Source organism: Homarus americanus, unplaced genomic scaffold, assembly GCF_018991925.1.
Source record: "Homarus americanus isolate GMGI-L3 unplaced genomic scaffold, GMGI_Hamer_2.0 scaffold48354, whole genome shotgun sequence".
NCBI classification, from domain to species: Eukaryota; Metazoa; Arthropoda; class Malacostraca; order Decapoda; family Nephropidae; genus Homarus; species Homarus americanus.
This window is the reverse complement of record NW_024723833.1, coordinates 2,898,768-2,919,342: the sequence shown is the minus strand read 5'-3', so window position 1 is coordinate 2,919,342 and position 20,575 is coordinate 2,898,768. Positions and strand designations below refer to the sequence as shown.

The 20,575-nt window shown below is 38.9% G+C and overlaps 1 protein-coding gene across 3 annotated transcripts in view; it reads left to right on the top strand.

Moving 5' to 3' along the window:
* Window positions 1-20,575, top strand: part of LOC121863742 (tetratricopeptide repeat protein 23-like) — a 92,063-nt gene that overhangs the window by 52,074 nt on the left and 19,414 nt on the right. For 2 of the 3 annotated variants that reach the window (XM_042362506.1, XM_042362507.1), the window contains 3 exons: window positions 5,278-5,456; window positions 9,311-9,494; window positions 17,316-17,411. In XM_042362506.1, the coding sequence (XP_042218440.1) occupies window positions 5,278-5,456; window positions 9,311-9,494; window positions 17,316-17,411 (459 nt within the window). The remainder of the gene's footprint in view (window positions 1-5,277; window positions 5,457-9,310; window positions 9,495-17,315; window positions 17,412-20,575) is intronic. The other variant, XM_042362508.1, reaches the window with a different exon arrangement.

Here is a 20,575-nt window from a genome sequence, read left to right as displayed (position 1 = left end):
GGTATGCACACACAATTAATATTTAAGAGAAATACAGTCGCCAGGTTAATGTCCATTCAAATAATGGACTCAACTCCCCCCCCCCCTCTTCCCACGCTCGCTGGCTCCTCCCTCTCTGAGAAATGTTTGGGTGAAAACACTAGATTTTAAGGTATAGTAATAATTTAATAAATAATACCTCAAACTAAAGTTAAGATAATATAATTGACATTGCTGGATTCTTTGCAAGACCAGGAATATTTTGAATATACACGTCATATATTTTGCACAAAAGATAACATATTTGCTCTGAGTAAACAAAATTCTTACTTGGATCTAAAATTCGTATGTCTAATGCAAAATATATGATGTTTATATTCAAAATGATCATCAAATTGTAAGAATTCCAGCAATGTAAATTATATTCTGGCCGGGTAATTTGTATGAATTCTATGAGCTAAAACAAATATCTTCAGTAAATAAAAAAAATATACTTCACCCAAACACTATCCGTCAATCAAAATACCCCACCTCCGGCTCCCCCCCCCCTCTTCCCACGCTCGATGGGTCCCTCCTTCCCTCCCTCCCTACCTACATATCTAAACCAGACTGCTGAAGGTGATATTATGTCTCTGGCCATGTAATGAGGACCTAAAAGCTTTCCTGCCACAACTTAATAACTTAGCCCCCTCGATCAAATTCACTGTGGAATTAGAGCATGAATGTAAATTGCCTTTCCTAGACTGTCTGATCCACAGAATAGGTAACACCTTTAAGTTCAATATTTATAGGAACCTACTATTGTGTGTTCATACATTCATTATTATTCTGCCTACCATAATAGAGTCAAACAGTCAGTATTTTCATCAATGTTTTTACGTGCTTTGAGAATTTGCAGCCCGGAATTCATTGATGAGGAACATAAATATATCTATAATATTGGCTCAAACCTTAAGTACCCTAGATCTTTCATAGACAAATGCCTGAACATTACTAAGAAATCTTTCTATAGAACCGATCCCAAGCCCACCCATGACCATAAGAATCTCTAAGTATTACCATTTTACAAAAATTTCTCACAAATTCCTTTACAACTAAAAACCTGGAACGTCAATGTGGCATTTAAAAACTCATGTACTGTTAAACAAATGTTAATCAAGAACTCCCCCAACAATACAGGTGGCTGCATTTATAAGGTTCCTTGCAAGGAATGTAATATGTTTTACTTAGGCCAGACAGGTAAAGATCTTGAAACTAGACTTAAACAACATAAATATAGTGTTAGGACAGGCCAGGAATCCAATGCTCTGTTTGTTCATTTGAGGGATAATAAGCATTGCATTGACTGGGATAATGCCTCCTCAATATAACCTTATAATTCAATTGACAGTAGGAACATTATAGAATCTAGTCTCATTAAACATACCGAATCCGTCAACATAAATTTGAGTAATGGTATGTACAAACTGGATAATTTTGTAATTAAGAAGATTTGTAACCAGGTGAGAAGGCTGGGTCAGCTTACCCTCTGACCTGACTACCGACTGCTGCGGGGCTTTTTGAAGATTAGTAGGGTCATTACCTAATACCTGACCATTGTGGACTTAATCTCACCCTCCTCTGTATATATATACAGTATATATATATACCTTGTTTTGTACTTCTCCTTAGTCTGTACTCACCCCTGAAGATGTGAATTACACGAAAGCGCTTGGGAACTTCGTGTTTTCTTCTTTCCTTGTGGTTATCAGCAGCGGCCAACCAGTAGCACTCAGCCCGCAGCGGAGGAAGTGTTGCTCCGTACTTCGTTTCCGTTTACTGTGAATGTGAAAATATATTTCTTTGCTTTGATTTACATAGTATTTAAAGCTCACTGTGCATTTTAATTTAAATACTTGGACATCATTTTCACCCTTCTTACACAATGGGAAATACTGTTGAAGATATATTGAGTGCACCTTTTTCAACCCGAGCCTACGAGGATAATTTGAAAGTCGCGAAAGAAGCGATTCACCTTGCACAGTATGTAGGTGTGGGAGACCCAGGTGATGCTTCCAATCAGGGGTAAAGGAAACACACTGGTGTCAAGTTCGTAAGTTCTATTTCTGGGACAAACACACAAAAGGAGTTAAGACAGGGGAAACAGCGTCCTGTCTTGGAATCTCTCTGGGTATCTCTCTCTGCACATGCGCGTACAGCGCGCATGTGCCTAAAACATGAACTACACTCAGTGACAAAAGGGGGTATGATTATAACATATAATACAGAGACCTGAATCAATAATGGTAAATAGTACAGTTACATATTACAGCATATTCGTCTCATATATCTACAGTAGGGGAGTGCCCAATAAAAATAAATAAAATAAATATATAAATAAATAAATAACTATAAACAAGCTACAATTTGCACTAGACAAAAATTTTTGTACCCTAATCATTTAGTACATTTACAGTACAGGTTTGCACTTAGGGCATTTATTTCTTTTACGTTTCTTTTAATAGGGTGTGTGCATGTAAATGAATAAAAATAAATGAAGAAATTTATGTTAATCTTCCCTCAAAATACAGTTGAAAAAATTGTACATTATTAAAATGTACTAATGTACTAAAAATTTGATAATTTGTGCAAAATATATGACGTTTATATTCAAATTATTCACTGTCTTGCAAGGATTCCAGCAATGCAAATTATATTCTCCTAACTTTAGTCTGTGATATTATATAAGATAAAAACTAAAAGCCTACTGTATAACCACCAAACCCTTGCTGGGAAGGAAGGAGGGAGGAAGGGGAGGTGACAGTGACATGTTTGACAGTTGGAGCCGAAGGTCTAGTGAAGTATTTATTTGTTTATTTATGTCCTTTAGGTTGAGCCTTTGTTTTTTGCTTGTAAAATGTCATAGAAGTGACCATGCCACCATTCAAACTACAGTCCCATGCTTTGTTTCAATGTAATCACATCTGCCCTTGCTCATGTAACAAACATTATTGTTATTAATTGTTGTGTAAACTTGTGATCGCTGTGATACTTTGCCATTATTGCTCTCTGTGAAGTGATCAGTGTACTGTGCAGTAACTCTGTAACTTTGAAAATGGCTAGCAAGCATCCTACTGACTCTCCCACCTCTGGAAAGCCAAGTCTTCAAGAAAAACCATGTCTTTGGAAATGAAGTTAGACAATGTTAAGCGGCAGCCTTGTTATTATTAATGTGGTGAATGTTGTTTAATTTTTTTGTATTTATTTAATTAGTTTAGAATTTTTTTGTTTTGTTTTTTCTGTGTTACATATCTTTATCAATGGGGGTAATGCCAGTGGAGGCTGTTTGCTCGCTGAATGTCCCCTCTTTGTGTTTCACGGAAGCAATGATCTGGCAATATCACAATCACCAACTATGTTTATGGATGGGGCCCCCGCCATGCACTGCAGACAAATTATGATTGAAATTATTCCACTCTGACTGGAACACTCCATTGTATGGGGCACTGACAATTTCCCCTGCCAGTAGATAAAATTTCTCTTCCAATGCAGCATTAACTGCTGCTTCTAACTCCATGTCAAAGTTGTTGCTCTCACAATGGCCAAATCAATGTAGCATGGTCAACAGTTGCCTGCTCCTGTACACTTATCAAGTTTTGGCAGTTTCCACTCACTGTTGATGACCCCACTGCAAAAATACTGTCCTGTGGAGAGCACCAGGCAACTGGATCAATTAGATTTGGCAACTGCTTGATGGGCTATGATAAAAATTCAGAAACTGTTGGAGTTGTTGGGGGATAACCCCCTCCTTCACATCAAGATCACTGACAGAGGGTGACCATGGGAGTCGACTGTCTTTTTAAAAGCTCTCAAAATTACACCACGTAATAAGTTTGCAACATCCTTCACCGAGTCCTTTGTTATAATTTTATATACCTTGCTGATTGCTTCACCCATGAATATCTTACTACAGGGTACATTGGAGTCTTGATAATTCTCGAAATACATATTCGCATTCTTAACCCTTAGGCTCCGGGTGACGTTCCAGAACGTCCGCCTATTTCCCCCCCCCCCCCTTTTTTTTTAATCTGATTTTTTTCTTGATTTATCCCCGTGGGGGGGTACTGCGTACTGCCAGCTGCACCCTAACCTGGGGCTTTAGGGTTAAACGCGAGGATGCCTCTATTAGTAGCTCTTGTTTAAATTTAAGCATCTTCACGAGCATTTCCCAATTACTGCGTTTTTTGTTTGTGTGTGTGCTTCTTTGAAAATAAAATAAAATTGTTTTGAAATTTAAACACTTATGAAAATACACAGGTAAGCAGAAAAATGGACTTCCTTGACACTAATTCCACTCTATATAAACACTATGGCTTAGAAATAAAGAAAATATAATATAAAACTATAAAATAAGAACAATGAAGAGCATGGTTGTGTAAATATGTGAAGTGAATGTGTGTGGAGGCATTGGGCTGTAACATGGCATGGCTGCCCTCCCTTCCCCAATGTGATGTTATGGCACAGTGCAGCAGCCACACATTTGTGAGTCAGCTGGTTGACTGCCTGGCAGAACTGGGTTGAGTCGTCCAGAAGATGATTTGAGTGTGGAAGGAGGTATTTTTGTACGTAAAATAGATGCCATTGTATTTTATGATACGCTGTGCATCAATTTTATTCTTCATCAAAGCAATTTCTTTTTTAAATTTTGATGTATGCAATTTGAAAATGACTAAATAAGGCTAAACTTGTGCTCACTAAGTTGTTTAACTCTGAATCACATAGTTTATATAAGTGTTAAAGAACTGTCCAATAAATATGGCAACCTTTCCTTGTTGCGCACCAATATTCAAACTTACGACTCAGGCTGACTTTGGAGGAATTTTTTCTGTTATTATTATGATTATTTAATTTTGGAGGTGGTTGATTAAATCTGCCTGTTGCCCAGACTCATGTTAACCAGATTCTTTTGTATTTATAATTTGCGGCGCTGCTGCAGTGTTTGTTTCCATAAGAAACCATAAAAGTTGTGGAAATATCATTTAATTGCTCTAATTTGCCTTGGAAATAAATAAAATATAATATGAATATCACTTCAATGCTCCAATACGACTTAGAAATAAGGAGAATACAGGTACCTGAATATATAATGTAAAACTATAAAATGATGAAAATGAAAAGTACAGTACTGTAGTAAGTAATATGTTTGTGGGAGTTTGGGTAGTTGTGTTTAGGGTATAATTATTATTATTAATATTATTATTATTATTATTATTATTATTATTATTATTATTATTATTATTATTATTATTATGTTTTCAGGAAAAGTTGGAATCAAGCATAAAAACGATAGAATCTGGTGGGACAGGCGTTGATGATCCTGGACTTGTTGATCCATTGCAACAGCTTGGCCAACTTCTTCTGAACCACAGTCAGACTGATGAAGACAGTGAGGCAGGCCTGGAGTGCCTGACTCGAGCCGTTCATATAACACAAGTTAGGTATGATAAAAATTATAAAAATTATGTATACAGTAATACAGTAATTCTTGCAATGTATAGGAACTAAAAAATAATTCAATAACAGTAATGATGATGTAGCATGCACAAGATATATCATTGCATTTCATAAAATAAAATTAAGAAGGCTTCTCAGGTACTGATTATGACCAAATGGCAATGTAAAGAATTTTAACATATTTTCTCCACTTGATGTGTAGGTACAGTAATTAAATCCTCAAGGAATAAAAGAGGTGGTTCTATGAGCAGGTGGACATCCAGGCTAAAATATCACAATCCTTTATGACCTGAAGCCCTACTGTCAAGCCTTAGAATCTAAATCCAGGGGACCCTTGACATTAGTGGCTGAACAACTACTCTAACAGTAAAATTTGTTAGTACACTACAGGAATACTTCGCTATTCGCAATCTTGCTTGATGCACAATTAATATTTTAACACCCCTAATCGATATTCACAAAGCATACCCCAATTATTCACAAAGAAATATTATGGTACCCTTCAGTAATATTTCAAACTACGTAGGCTAACTGCAGCCCTCATATTCCGCTGTAAGGCCTGCTTCACTCGAGCGTGTTTTTCTTCCACATGCGAGGAACCAAACGGTTTAGAAATTAATGAAGTTCATTGGGGCCGTTCACATGGAACACACATGCATGAAAATTCATGTGCGGGAGAGGCTCACCCCATGCCTGTACTTGTACAGTGACCCCTCGTTTAACGAACGCCTCGGTTAACGAAATTTCAGTTAACGAACTGCCTTCCATAAGGATCTTCAATTCGGTTAACGAACAAAAATTCGGTTAACGAATTTCTTACGAACCGAGCTCAACATGTTTTCGCTTGCCCTCACCGGGCAACCAGCTTTAGTATCAGTCCGCCAATACATTAATCGGTTCTAGGGCTTAAATTCCTTACTATTTTAGTAAATATCAAGAAGTTTATACTATTCAATAATTTTAAAAGTTTAATATTAACATTTTTAGCCATTTTAACAATTATTGAACATAATTGAAGGTAAAGAAACTAGTTTCTGGCGTGCCATCCAGCCTGTTAACACACCAGACAGGCGTTAGTCTCTCTCTGTTTTCAGTGGAGGTAACATCTTGCTTGAGACTCTCTTCAACTAAACGCTTTTTTTCTGTGTTTCCAAGCAAATTATTGGTCATTTTGAAATTTATTTTACATATTGACAATATATAATGCAGTGCAATGTTGATTTAAAGAAAATAATCTTGAAATACACCAAGAGAACTAAAATTTTATGGATGAAATGGTGCCATGGGGTGACTTCTCTTCCACCCCAATGCCTTTTCTTCTTCCTTCTCCTCCACCCCCATTCTAATTCCCATCATCATCCAGGTGCCTTCTACATACACACCTCAAAATAAGTGAACTTTTCTACCATTTTTGTTGAATTTAGGAAATTTTCGGTGAGCTGGAACCAATTACCCAAAAACCCATTGAAACAATGGTTTCGGTTAACAAACTTTTCGGTTAACGAACGACCTTCTGGAACGGATTGAGTTCGTTAACCGAGGGGTCACTGTACTTCCAAACCGCGGCATGAAAAAAACATGCTGAGTATTCTAGAATTCTTCATGTGGCAGTGGTAAATGCTAGTTTAAATATTTACACTCATTTACAAATGTCACACACACACACACACACACTCACTCTCATTCTCATTCACACATGCACACCCACTCACTCACTCACACACAGTGTACTTTTGTGTAGTTTTTATGGTATTGTAGCTATTTTATTGCATTATATGGCGTGTACCTATATATTAAAAAATATTTTGCTATTAAATAAGAAATATGAAGAGCATGGGTGTGCATGTGTGTGAAGTGAACACATGTGTGGACTTGGCATGTTGCAAATTATATTGTCTCTGTAGCCAGAGCCATAGATATAGAGAGTTTAGCCATTCAATACACAGGCCCCATGTTGTTACTCAGTGGAAGGAAAGTCTTCTTGGGCTGTCTCCCACATAATGATCGGATTTATAATTAATATCACATTATATGGAGAAACCCTTATTAATGAGAGGGTCCTTATAATATTGCCTAATTGATAATTATATACACCTGTACTATATACTGTAGACAAAAGTAAATCCATATTTAATCAATAAGTCATGCCTACAAAGTTTTATTAAAAAATTATTTATGTAGAATAAAGTTTAGAATAGAAAGTGAGTTATCTGAAGAGCAAAAGGGGTTTAGAAAAGGAAAAGGAACTAGAGAAGCTATATTTGGTTTGAGACTTTTGAGTGAAAGGTTCTAGAGGTCCAAAGAAATTTGTTTATATGCTTTGTTGATTTTGAAAAAGCTTTTGATAAGATAAAGCACAATTAACTTATAGAGATCTTGGAAAAATAGGCATTAATGATGGAGATATTAGAACTTTAAAGAATCTTTACTAGCAGTAGGTGGCTGCAGTGTTCGTAAATAATGGTTCACAGTTAGACAGGGAGTAAGATAGGGCTGTGTTCTATCTCCAAAATTGTATAATATATACTGTATTCAGAATTCTTAATGAGAAAAGTTATTAGTTATAATGAAGGACTGAAAGTTAATGCTAAAATAATATTAAATATACACTATGCAGATGATACTGCTTTTATCACAGATATTGAAGATGCATTACCAAAACTTGTTGACAGATTATGGGAAAAAGATAAAAAATTTGGTTTTAGAGTTAATGCTGTAAAGACAAAAGTAATGGTTGTTTCCAAATTGGAAATAAAGCTTGGCGCACAGGAAACTGTATACTCCTACGGCCTACGTGCACCGTATACAGTACTGTACCACCATTGACTAGGTTCCTGCTGAACTGTATAACTGCTTATTTTATAAACATGCTTGTCCAAATGTGAACATATATGACAGTATTACTGAATAAACATCATCATCCTCTACAGTATGAATGCAAACTTCTTCATCAGGTGAGTAAAACTTGGCGCCCGCATGTCAAAGGGCCGGTTCAGCCAATCAGGTTCGATCACCAAGTTGACCAAACTTTCTCTATCATGTACAAAGAAATGTGTTTGCCTTAGAACAATTATTTCCTTTACCTATATTGTATGTGTGTAGGTGTGTAGACACACACACACATACAGACACACAAAACACATACAAATAAATAATAATGCTTTGTTACTAAAGTTAACTTTAATAACAAGTCACAGAGTTGACTTGAGGGTAGACTCACATTTTTTCTAAATTTTCTTGTCTTGTTTCTGATTATTTGTGAGAGGATTTTCCCATTATTATTTATTTTTACAGTATGTGTTTTGTGTGTGTGTCTACACACATACACACACACACAGTAGCTAAAACAACTATCTGTGCAAGTGGGGGTCGATATGCTCCAAAATTTCACGTGTGACTAGTGACAGCCCTCATATACCAAAATTTATCGTCCATGGTCTCCTATTGTTTCCCACAAAGTATGCACAGATAGTTGTTTCAGCTACTGTACATAAATAAAATACAGGTAAAAGAAATAACTGTCTCTAGAATGAATGGCTCCCTGTCCCGGCTGCGAAAATGTCAGCAACTTTAAAACTACCCTTAGACATTCTTGGGCACATCCAGGGTGTCATCTGCAAATTGAAAATCTGTGAATTGTCAGGGCATGCTGTATAACGAATACCCCTTGTATTAGAATGTATAGGATAGATTGTTGTGGGTGAGTAAATGTGACTATAATTAACAAAGTATTTTAATCATTTTTAGAACCCTTTTACTTAAGAGAGCAGCTGGTTGAAATGTATAATGCCAGAAATAATTACAGTACCGTACTTTATTGATTTATTTATTTCAACAGCAATAGGCCAGGAAGTGTAGCTGAATGTGAGGCTCGACGACTGTTAGTAGAACATCAGCTACGTTTACGGAGAATGGACACAAAAGAAGCTTTACGGGAGCTCCATAAACTTGGCCTTCTTTATTCGCGACTGCATGGAGAGCACAGTCCAAAGACTTTAGCCATACATAGTCTTACTGTGCAGGTTAGTTATAAACTTTTGGATGAATCATCTTTACTTACTTCATGAAAGCAAGATTATTTTTTGAGAACTGATATTTGTAATTAATCTGGACTGGCATGTTTGATCTTACTGAGGTACAGTCCAGTATTGGTAAGGCAACGGTAGCCTGCAAAAGTCTTTACCTATCTTGCCAGTATTACCTGATATGAGATCAACTTTCCAGTGTAGGTTAAGAGAAAGCTAGTTTGAAGTATATTACTCTACTTGAGAGTTTGAATCTAATTTGAGCTTTAAATTTGACAATTTGTTTTTGATTGAACCCCTTTCATACTTCACCTTCTTGTCTATCCAAGCCAACCTTTAACCACCTGTAACTTGTTGCTTTACACCATGGTTGTTTTCTGATCACTTATTCTTTATTCATTCTATCTAATGTAATGTATATTTGTGTCTCACATTAACATCCATTGGCAAACCTTGGTAAGATTGTCAGACAAGATTTTCTTTCCATAAATCCAGGTTTTTATATGACTGCTTGGTCAGCTGTTGGATGACAACGTCCCTCAGAATTTTTTCAGAGGGTTTGCATATACCTCATGTAATGTTAGACTGATTGGTCTAAAGTTTTCTGTTGCACTTTTTCTACCCTTCTTGTATACTGGGGTGATGTTGGCTGATTTCCAGTCCCTTGGCACTTTTCCTTGATCCAGAGGTTTCTTAGTGGAGTGCAAATCTTGTTTGCTACCTCTTTTATCACTTTGGTCTATTCTTTTTTCCACTCCTGGAGTTTTACAGTAATATTTCACAAAAAGGAACAGTTGGTGAATAGCACTTTCAGTATTGAAAAATTTCCAGTCATTTGGGATGTCCCCCATTACAGTACTATACTGGGATTTATTCCTTATTTGTGGGTCAGGTTGAAGAAAGCTGGCCTTGCTCCCTTAATAATATTTTGGGGAGTATTTATAGGACCTCATAAACTTGATAAACACTCACAACTCAAGTACTGTACAGTACTTGAAAGGTTTATTTGGTAGAAATCCATAAAACTGAAAGAACATAATATTACTCTTAGAATATAAAATTGCTTATAAAGCATTCTTAGACAAAGAGAGCTATTTTATAACTTCAACTTTACAACTAAAACAATGAATATTCCATTTTATATATATATATGAGTACAGTAATACATTAATGCAATTACAGTATGTTGTACATTATATAAGTAGAGTTAAACAATGTATATTTTTTATCCCTTATCCCTCAATATAAAGGCCTAAACTCTCTGGGGTGTCCGAGCACAAAGTGTCTGCCCACTATAAGTGAAGGAACAGCTGGGAGAAAAGAGGTTCAAAGTTTACAAAATAAGTGACAGTTGACACCTATTGGCTTACAAGAGTGTCGAATCTTTTCTACTCGTGGGATTTAATCTCTTAAAAACACTAATACATATGAAAGGGAGAGAGCTACAGGGATGTGGCTACAGTGACAATTGATGAGTTCAACTTGGCAACAATGCCACCAGCGATGTAAACAGATGCAAATGAAAGGAAAATTACCTGTAAATCTTCATTTGTATCACCAGTCCTGTGTGATGTCACAGCATGCACACAATGCAGTAGCCACACGCATCTCTGATTTAGTTTAGTGGCTGAGGATTTTTAAAGGCGGAAGGAACTATTTTTTTTTTTTACAGTAAAACCTCGATAAATTGGACTTCAATATACTGTATCAGAATTTGCTTTCTTCAGACTCTGAGGTGCACTGGTCACCAGAAATACTAAAAAATAAAAAAATACATGTTTTAAGAAATGGGGAAGATTAATAAAAATATCTTATGAAAATAATCACACTTACTGAATATTGTACAGTGGTTCAATCAGATTTGCTATAGGCCTACTGAGAACTAAGACACTCGAGTATGTAAGCAGGTTGGGGCTGATCAGGTGTTGCTGCATTCGTCAGGTTTATTTATTGATTGATTCAGTATTATATTCTCGTACGATTGACCTCTTATGGTTTATGGTTCATCATGATTAATATAACATCTTCGGTAATAGAGAAAAAATACAATACAGGTAGTTCTGCTATAACGCGATAATTGTGTTCTTGTAAAATATCGTGTTATAGAAAATCGCGTAATAGAAATAACAGGGCTTATGGAGAAAATAGGGTTAGGTGCAGATTACTCGAAATCGAAAAAATTTAGTAGTTAGCCTAACACAAAGGATAGCACAGTCTAACTAAATGTTACATTCATATCTAACAATGAAATCATACAGTAAATGTAACACTTTACTTGATGGGGGAGAAGGGTGATTTTGAGGTTGATAAAATCGAGCTTCTCTTCAAGTGTTATATCCTTTCTTTTACGATCATCACCAGGAATTCTATCACCAGAACGCTTCTTGTTGATATTCTTCTTTACTATATTCACAGTTAATACAGTGGGGTATGCTATAACGAACGGATTCTACTACGAATATTCCTATAACGAACGGTTTTACCTATAAAATTGAGAATGCTATAACGAACGAAACTCCTACAACGAACATTATTTAATTTTTTTTTTTTTCTAATTTATTGTTTTTTTATTACAAATATTAATGATATTCTTTATTTCAGGGGTTTACATGCATCTTTATGCACTTTTTTACAATTTTTACAATTTTATATTATATTTTTCAGTATTAAGTGGTTGTATTTGGGGGCCTGGAACGGATTAATCCTATAACGAACGAATGCTATAACGAACAAGGTTCTAGAACCAATTAGATTCGTTATAGCTTACCCCACTGTACCACAAAATTGGAGAAATAGTAAGCAAAAATCGCGTAATAGCAAACAAGCGTTCGCGTTATACAAATATCGTTCCTAATTCATAAATCGCGTTAGAGCAAATTCGCGTTATCAAAACACGCGTTATAGCAGAACTCACTGTACACTACTGTATGTAATTTGTAATATGACTTAAAAATAAAAGAATAAGCTGTATCAGAAGGTAATTTACTCAAGATGCATTCGTGTGAGAGCTTTTAGCAGACCAGCTTGCAGACTTAAGTTAGGAGAATATAATTTGCATTGCTGGAATCCTTGCAAGACAGTGAATAATTTTAATATAAACATCATATATTTTGCACAAGAGATAAAAATTAATCTCCTGTATCACATTACAGTAGTAATTTAAGAGTAAAAGTGTATACGTATGTATATATACAGGCCGTATAGTGATTTAAGGGCGATTTATGGGAATTTTAGGAGTATTTCTGACTTTATGCATTTTTGGCTTTACTTTGTATGTACTTTTCTGTGAGCTGGAACCAATTACCCAATATCCCATTGAAATAATGGATTCGGTCAACGAAATTTTTGGTTAACGAAACATATATATATATATATATATATATATATATATATATATATATATATATATATATATATATATATATATATATATATATATATATATATATATATATATATATATATATATATATATATATGTATATGTATGTATATATATATATATATATATATATATATATGTATATATATATATATATGTATGTATATATATATATATATATATATATGTATATATATATATGTATGTATGTATATGTATATATATATGTATGTATATGTATATATATATATATATATATATATATATATATATATATATATATATATATATATATATATATATATATATATATATATATATATATATACACACACACACAGTATTACCCCGCTTTACGCAGTTTTTTTACGCGGTTCCACGTTTACGCGGTACCCTGCCAGACCCGGGATGCTCACTTTACGCGGTGCGTGTACTCTTTTACGCGGAGAGTGGCTGGCGGTCATCTCGCGCCGCGCCATTTTTGTATTCAAACCTCCCGCTAACTCTCCCGCCATCCCGCCATGTTGAGTAAGCGGCGCGAGTAGGTTGCGCAGTGTATGTCTTTGTTGCATTATCGGTGACGTCATATGACGTATCGGACTGTGATTGGGCCAAGCATCCTTACCTCCCTCCCCCGCTAGCTGTGATTGGTTTAATGTAATATGACGTGCCCCGCCGCGGGAGCGTTCAAGCCCGTTGACCTACCCGCGTCAGTTACACCCCTCCCGGCTACACCGTGTATATTGGTATCTATTGTAACCATAAGAATGGCTTCCACCGGACCACCACCACCACCACCACAAAGAAACCTTGCATTACCTGGACCCAGCCGCCCTAAGCCAAAGAAGATACGATGTTCCCTAAGCTACGAAATTAAATACAAGATCATCCAAGAGTTGGAGAAAAGAACAAGACAGGTTGGTCTCGCGCGCCAGCATGGTGTTAACGAATCTATGATCCGGACGATCAAGAAGGATGCAGCCAAGATAAAGGAGCACATGAACATCACAAAGTCTACAGGTGCTTCTATGATCAAGTATTGCCACAACCAGGTGCTTCTCAAGACAGAAAAATTACTTGTGAGCTACTTGATTCGTCAGGCAAGACGGAACATGGCGGTGGACACTCGCTCAGTTAAGGAGTACTCACGTGAACTGTATGCTGCAGTGTCACGTAAGATGGGAATTGCAGAGCCCAAACCCTTCAGTGCTTCCTCTGGGTGGTTGCAGAGGCTTAAGAAGAGGAACAAGATCACCAGCATTAACATTGGTGGTGAAGAAGCGAGTGCTGACCGTGTTGCGGCTAGGGATTTTCCTCCTTTTTTACGTGAGATTATGGAGGAAGGACAGTACACCAACGACCAGGTGTTTAACATGGACGAATCTGGTCTTTTTTGAAAAAAGCTACCTTCCAAGACCTTTGTTGTGAAGACTGCCAGCAAGTGTCGGGGCCGAAAGTTGCAGAAGGAGCGCATCACCTTCCTGTTTACCACCAATGCCTCCGGTACCTGTAAGCTCAAGTTATCGGTGATCCACACAGCACGCAAGTCGCCCGCCTACAAGAGCATGGACATGACCACGCTAAATGTTCACTGGCTGACCGCACGTAAGGCGTGGATATTCTCTACTCTGTCCCTCTCCTGGTTTAATGACTGTTTAGTTCCCGACGTGAAGAAATTCTGTGAGCAACAGAATGTTCCATTCAAGATTTTGTTGCTGCTTGACAACGCACCAGGACACTCGCCCCTACTGTTGGATCATCACCCCAACGTAAAGGTGGTCTTCCTTCCTCCCAACACTACGTCATTAATACAGCCCATGGACCAAGAATTAATCTGCAATGTGAAAGCTGCATTCTCTGCAAAGAAGTTTAAGCTCCTGAACGACTACACCAACACCAAGGATGAGTTGCGTAACCTGGGTGACAACGATAGCAAGAGCGAAGAGGATGAGGAACAACAGTTGGCAGAGCAAGAAGTACTTGTGAAACACTTTTGGAGAAAATTCAACGTCAAGAAAGCTGTGGACTTCTTGGTGGAGGCATGGGATCAGCTGTCTGTAGCAATGGTTCATCACGCATGGAGACATGTGTTGCAAGGTATTCCATGTGGGAGGCAGAATCAATCTGTGACTGGTGAGGTTCAGACTGTTGCAGTAGCAGTGGACCTTGCCAGAGAAGCTTTGCAGAGTGTTACAGCTAAAGGCTTCTCTTAGACCACCAACGACGACATTATGGAGGTGATAAGGGATCCTGATGTGACTGCCGACGAGATGTTAGATGATAATGACGTCAGTGAAGAGGCAGGTGGTGCATCATCCCAAGAAGAACACAAGTTATCGCATAATAATGTAAGGGGTGCCATCGAGTGTGTAGAGAAACTCAAGCTCCTCCTTTCCGACGACCCTGACGATAACCGGTATGAAGTCTTCACTACCCAGCTGTTGCAGACTATGGAGCCTTACATCAAGGTGTATCATGACAACATAAACACAAGCTGTCAGCAAAGCATAACAGAGTTCTTCGCCCGCAACCCACCACAGCCAGCCCAAGCCAGTGATAGTGAAGGAGACAGAGACAGTGATGGCGACTTTGAGGGATTTGTCAGGGAGGCACTGATAAGTGTGGATGACAGTGATGATGACTCACCTGAGGGCCAGTAGCCTGCCCTCTGCATCGGAACCAGCCTCCATTCCCGTACGCCGACCCATCTCTTCTACTAACTTAAGTGTTAAACCTAACCCTGCTTTTTCTAACCTAACCTACAGTATATTATTCTCTTATTGATTGTTCTCTTCTATATTATGTGTGTGTGCATACCATCATAAAGTTAAGATGTTATTTTTACTAAAACGTACGTATTGTGTCGGGAAAAAGTGGAGTTTGGGGGTCGGCCCGGTCTCTATTTCAATTAATCCCATATGTTATGTTGTTCATTTTATGCGTTTCTCGATTTACGCGGGCCTCCGTGGGTTCAATTGACTGTGTAAAGTGAGGGTTCTCTGTCTATATATACACACACAGTCGACCCTCGTTAATTCGGACCCCTTTAATCCGGATTTCAGATAAATCGGACAAAATCTGAACTGTCAGTATCAAATTTCTGGTTCTGGGATTGTCCCAGTTGCAATTGGGGTTGCAATTTGAAATTGTGTCACTACTAAGGAATAACGAAGTCTCTGGTGCACTGCACTCTAGATTAAGAGAAAACGGACGACTCAGGCGTCCTGAAGTGAGAGAAAACGGACTCCTCTGACGGGGCACTCTAATAAAGAGACATGGCTACATGTTTTGTGGACTACCCACTGTACAGTATTGATCTTATAATTTTCATCACTGTAATAAACCTAGTCATGCCTATGTGTGTCTGATAATTACCATAACATTATATTTTTATATATTTAGCGGTTGTACAAACACAAGGCCTGACACATGCCACTCAGACTGACAGACTTGACAAATTTTACCAACCATAAAGACAGTTGAAGCTTTAAACATCACTCACAATGGATCTTGAATATTCCAACTGTAATCAGACATACCTATGTTGCCTCAACAATTGCAACCCCAGTTGCAATATCAAATTCTGTGTCATTACTAAGGAATAACGAAGTCTCTGGTGCACTGCACTCCAAGATTAAGAGAAAACGGACGACTCAGGCATCCTGAAATGAGAATTATTAGATGTTTTAATTGCCTGTATGTTGGCCTGGCGAATTGGCTAGGAATTAACATACCTAGCTGACGTCGCATTCAGAGCTTGAACAAAAATACGTTTTTTTTTCTAAAAACCAGTTTTGGGAAAAAATTTGCTCTAAGGTGGACAACCTCTTATCCTGGACATCCCTTCCCCCCAATTTGTCTGCCTTAGTGAGGTTTTGCCGTATATACGCGCACACAAATGGTCCTTGACTAAGAACCTGCCAAATCCAGGAAACTGGTGGACCTCAGGTCCCAACCTTGCCAGATAAATGGTCCTGTACCTGTGTATGGTAGTTAATTAGTATGATTAGCTGGTTTAGCTACTAATGTTGGGGTCTCATTGAGTTTAGGCCAACAGTTCTTTGCTTGGGGGATTTTCAGTTTTTCATGTGAAGGGTGAGAAGTTTCAGGGAAAGTGGTCAATAAGTCTCTGAATCTAATTCTCTTTCACTCTTTGGGGTTCAGGGGGCACCATAGGTTGAAGGTTAGTCTTTTGGGGGCAAAGGTTAAGAAATGCTGGTCTAGACCAGAAGACAAAAGTATTCAACATTATTTGAGCTGTTGGCTATGAAATGGGATTTCTAGGATCTGTCCTCCATTTATATTTATACTGTACAGGAAAATGTAGGAACTAATGTACAGTGTTGTTGAACTAAGAGTTGTTTATAATTTGATTGATATGCATTTTGTTAGGGCTTAAAATATCAAATTAAAATATTTGTGGCATCATTTTAAAGGTTCTAGTGCAGGAGGAAGACTATGAACAGGCTATACAGCACCTCAAGACAAGACTTAAACACTGCCGGGATGCATATGGAGACTTCAGCTCTCAGGTAACAAAATGCTTTGTTTGCTTTTAACTTCTGTAAGTCATGAAATTTTATGAGATCTATCACTATTAAAAAAATTTTTGCCAGAGGCTTGATTTGTTCAGTGGTGGAAAACATTATCCATGTGCACGATGTTGTTGCATAACAGCTCTCATAGTCAAATTGGGATTCTGAACCATTAAGTCCTTGGTGAGGGGATTCAAGTCTGATGTTGAAACAGTCAGTTACCTCATACATCTTGAACTGCCTTCAGCCATATAAAGGTTCCCAAAATTCAGTCCAAAGAGCTTCTCTTAATTTTAAATACTGTACCAATTTTTTTTCTCATAACCCAAGGGAGTTGCTGATAATAGTAATATGTGTGCTGACTTTCAGTACAGGTCCCAATGATTTTCTCACCAGTAGCTAAGCTTTTCAGTATACAGTCAACCCTCACTTTACGCGGTTAATGTAACCCGGAGGGTCCCGCGGAAAGTGAGGAACTCGTAAAGTGAATAACATAACATATGGGATTAATTGAAATAGAGTCCGGGCCGACCCCCAAACTCCACTTTTTGACGACACACAACTATGTTGTAGTAAAAATTTTACCTTAACTTTATGATGGTATGAAAAAACAAGTAATATAGAAGAGGTTAGGTTAGGAAAAATAAAGGTTAACATAGGAAAAATAAAGGTTAGGTTAGGAAAACTAAAAGTTATGTGGAACACTTACGTTAGTAGAAGAGATGGGTCGGCATACGGGGATGGAGGCTGGTTCCGAGGCAGAGGGCAGATTACTGGCCCTCAGGTGAATCACCATTACTAGGTGAATCACCATCACTGTCACTTACAGTTGTCAGGGCTTCCCTGACAAATCCCTCAAAGTCATCTTCACTGTCACTATCACTGGCTTGGGCTGGCTGTGGTGGGTTGCGGGCGAAGAAATCTGTTATGCTTTGCTGATGGCTGGTGTTGATGTTGTCGTGATACACCTTGATGTACGGCTCCATAGTCTGCAACAGCTGGGTAGTGAAGATTTCATACCTGTTTGCGTCAGGGTCGTCGGAAAGGAGGAGCTTGGCTTTCTCGATACACTCGATGGCACCCCTAACATTACTATGGGATAAGTGTTGTTCTTCTTGGGATGACGCACCACCTGCCTCTTCACTGACGTCGTCATCATCATCATCTACCATCTCCTCGGTAGTCACATCAGGTTCCATTATCACCTCCAGGATGTCGTCGTTGGTGGTCTCGGAGAAGCCTGGAACTGTAACAGTCTGAGCAGCTTCTCTGGCAAGGTCCACTGCTACTTGAACAGTCTGAACCTCACCAGTCACAGATTGACTCCTCCTCTCACCTGGTATTCCATGCAACACATGTCTCCATGCGTGACGAATTGTAGCAATAGACAGCTGATCCCATGACTCCACCAAGATGTCCACAGCTTTCTTGATGTTAAATACTCTCCAGAATTGTTTGAACAGTATTTTTTGCTGTGCCAACTGTTGATCCTCATCTTCTTCGCTCTTGCTATCGGTGGTGGTGTCACTCAGGTTACGCAACTCTTCCCTGGTGTTGGTGTAGTCGTTCAGGAGTTTGAATTTTTTCGTAGAGAATGCAGCTTTTACATTACAGATTAACTCTTGGTCCATGGGCTGTAATATAGACGTAGTGTTGGGAGGAAGGAAGACCACTTTTACGTTGGGGTGACGATCTAACAGTAGGGGCGAGTGTCCTGGTGCGTTGTCCAGCAGCAACAAAATCTTGAATGGCACATTCTGTCGCTCACAGAATTTCTTTACATCGGGAACAAAACAGTCATCAAACCAGGAGAGGGACAGTGTAGAGAACAGCCACGCCTTACGTGCGGTCAGCCAGTGGACATTTAGCTTGGTCATGTCCATGGTTTTGTAGGCGTGCGGCTTGCGTGCTGTGTGGATCACCGATAACTTGAGCTTACTGGTACTGGAGGCATTGGTGGTAAACAGGACGGTGATGCGTTCCATCTGCATCTTCCGGCCCCGAATCTTGCTGGCATTCTTTACAACGAAGGACTTGGAAGGTAGCTTTTTCCAGAAAAGACCAGATTCGTCCATGTTAAACAACTGGTCTTCACTGTACTGTCCTTCCTCCATAATCTCACGTAAAAACGGAGGAAATTCCCTAGCCGCAGCACTGTCAGCACTCGCTTCTTCACCTCCAATGTTTATATTGGTGATCTTGTTCCGGATCTTAAACCTCTGTAACCACCCAGAGGAAGCATTAAAGGGTTTGGGCTCTGTAGTTCCCATCTTTCGTGCCACTGCAATGTACAGTTCACGTGCGTACTCCTTAACAGAGCGCGTGTCGACCGCCATGTTCCGTCGCGCCTGACGCACCAAGTACCTCACAAGTAATTTTTCTGTCTTGAAAAGCACCTGGTTGTGAAAATAATTGATCATAGAAGCACCTGTAGACTTTGTGATCTTCATGTGCTCCTTTATCTTGGCTGCATCCTTCTTTATTGTTCGAATCGTAGATTCATTCACACCATGCTGGCGCGCCAAATCAACCTGCCTTGTTCCTTTCTCCAACTCTTGGATGATGGTATACTTCACCTCGTAGCTTAAGGAACGTCGTGTCTTCTTTGGCTTAGTGCCGCTGGGTCCAGGTAAGGAAAGGTTTCTCTCTGGGGGTTGTGGTCCGGCGGAAGCCATTTTAGAGAACAATGGATGCACGTTTACATGGTCTGGCGTGGAGGGATGAAACTGGCGCGGCTAGGTCAAGGATCGTCTTTCCTCCCTCCCTCCCTCCCTCCCTCCCTCCCTCCCTCCCCCGGGTGGACACGTCATAATACTTTAAGCCAATTACAGCTAGCAGCAGAGGGGGGTAGGGATGCATGGCCAATCACAGTCCGATACGTCATATGACGTCAGTGATAACGCAACGAAGACACACACTGCGCAACCTTACCGCGCGGCTTGCCCAAGCGGAGGGAGGAGGAGGGAGAGGCGAGAGCACAGGCAGGCAGGCGGGTGGGGCGAATCTAAAAATAGCGTCGCGCTGGACACTCTCCGCGTAATGGGGTTCACGCACCGCGCAATGTGAGCACGTTAGGTTCTGGCAAGGCACCGCGTTAACGTGGAAACGCGGAATGTGGGACCGCGTAAAGTGAGGGTTGACTGTACAGTAGAACGTCAATA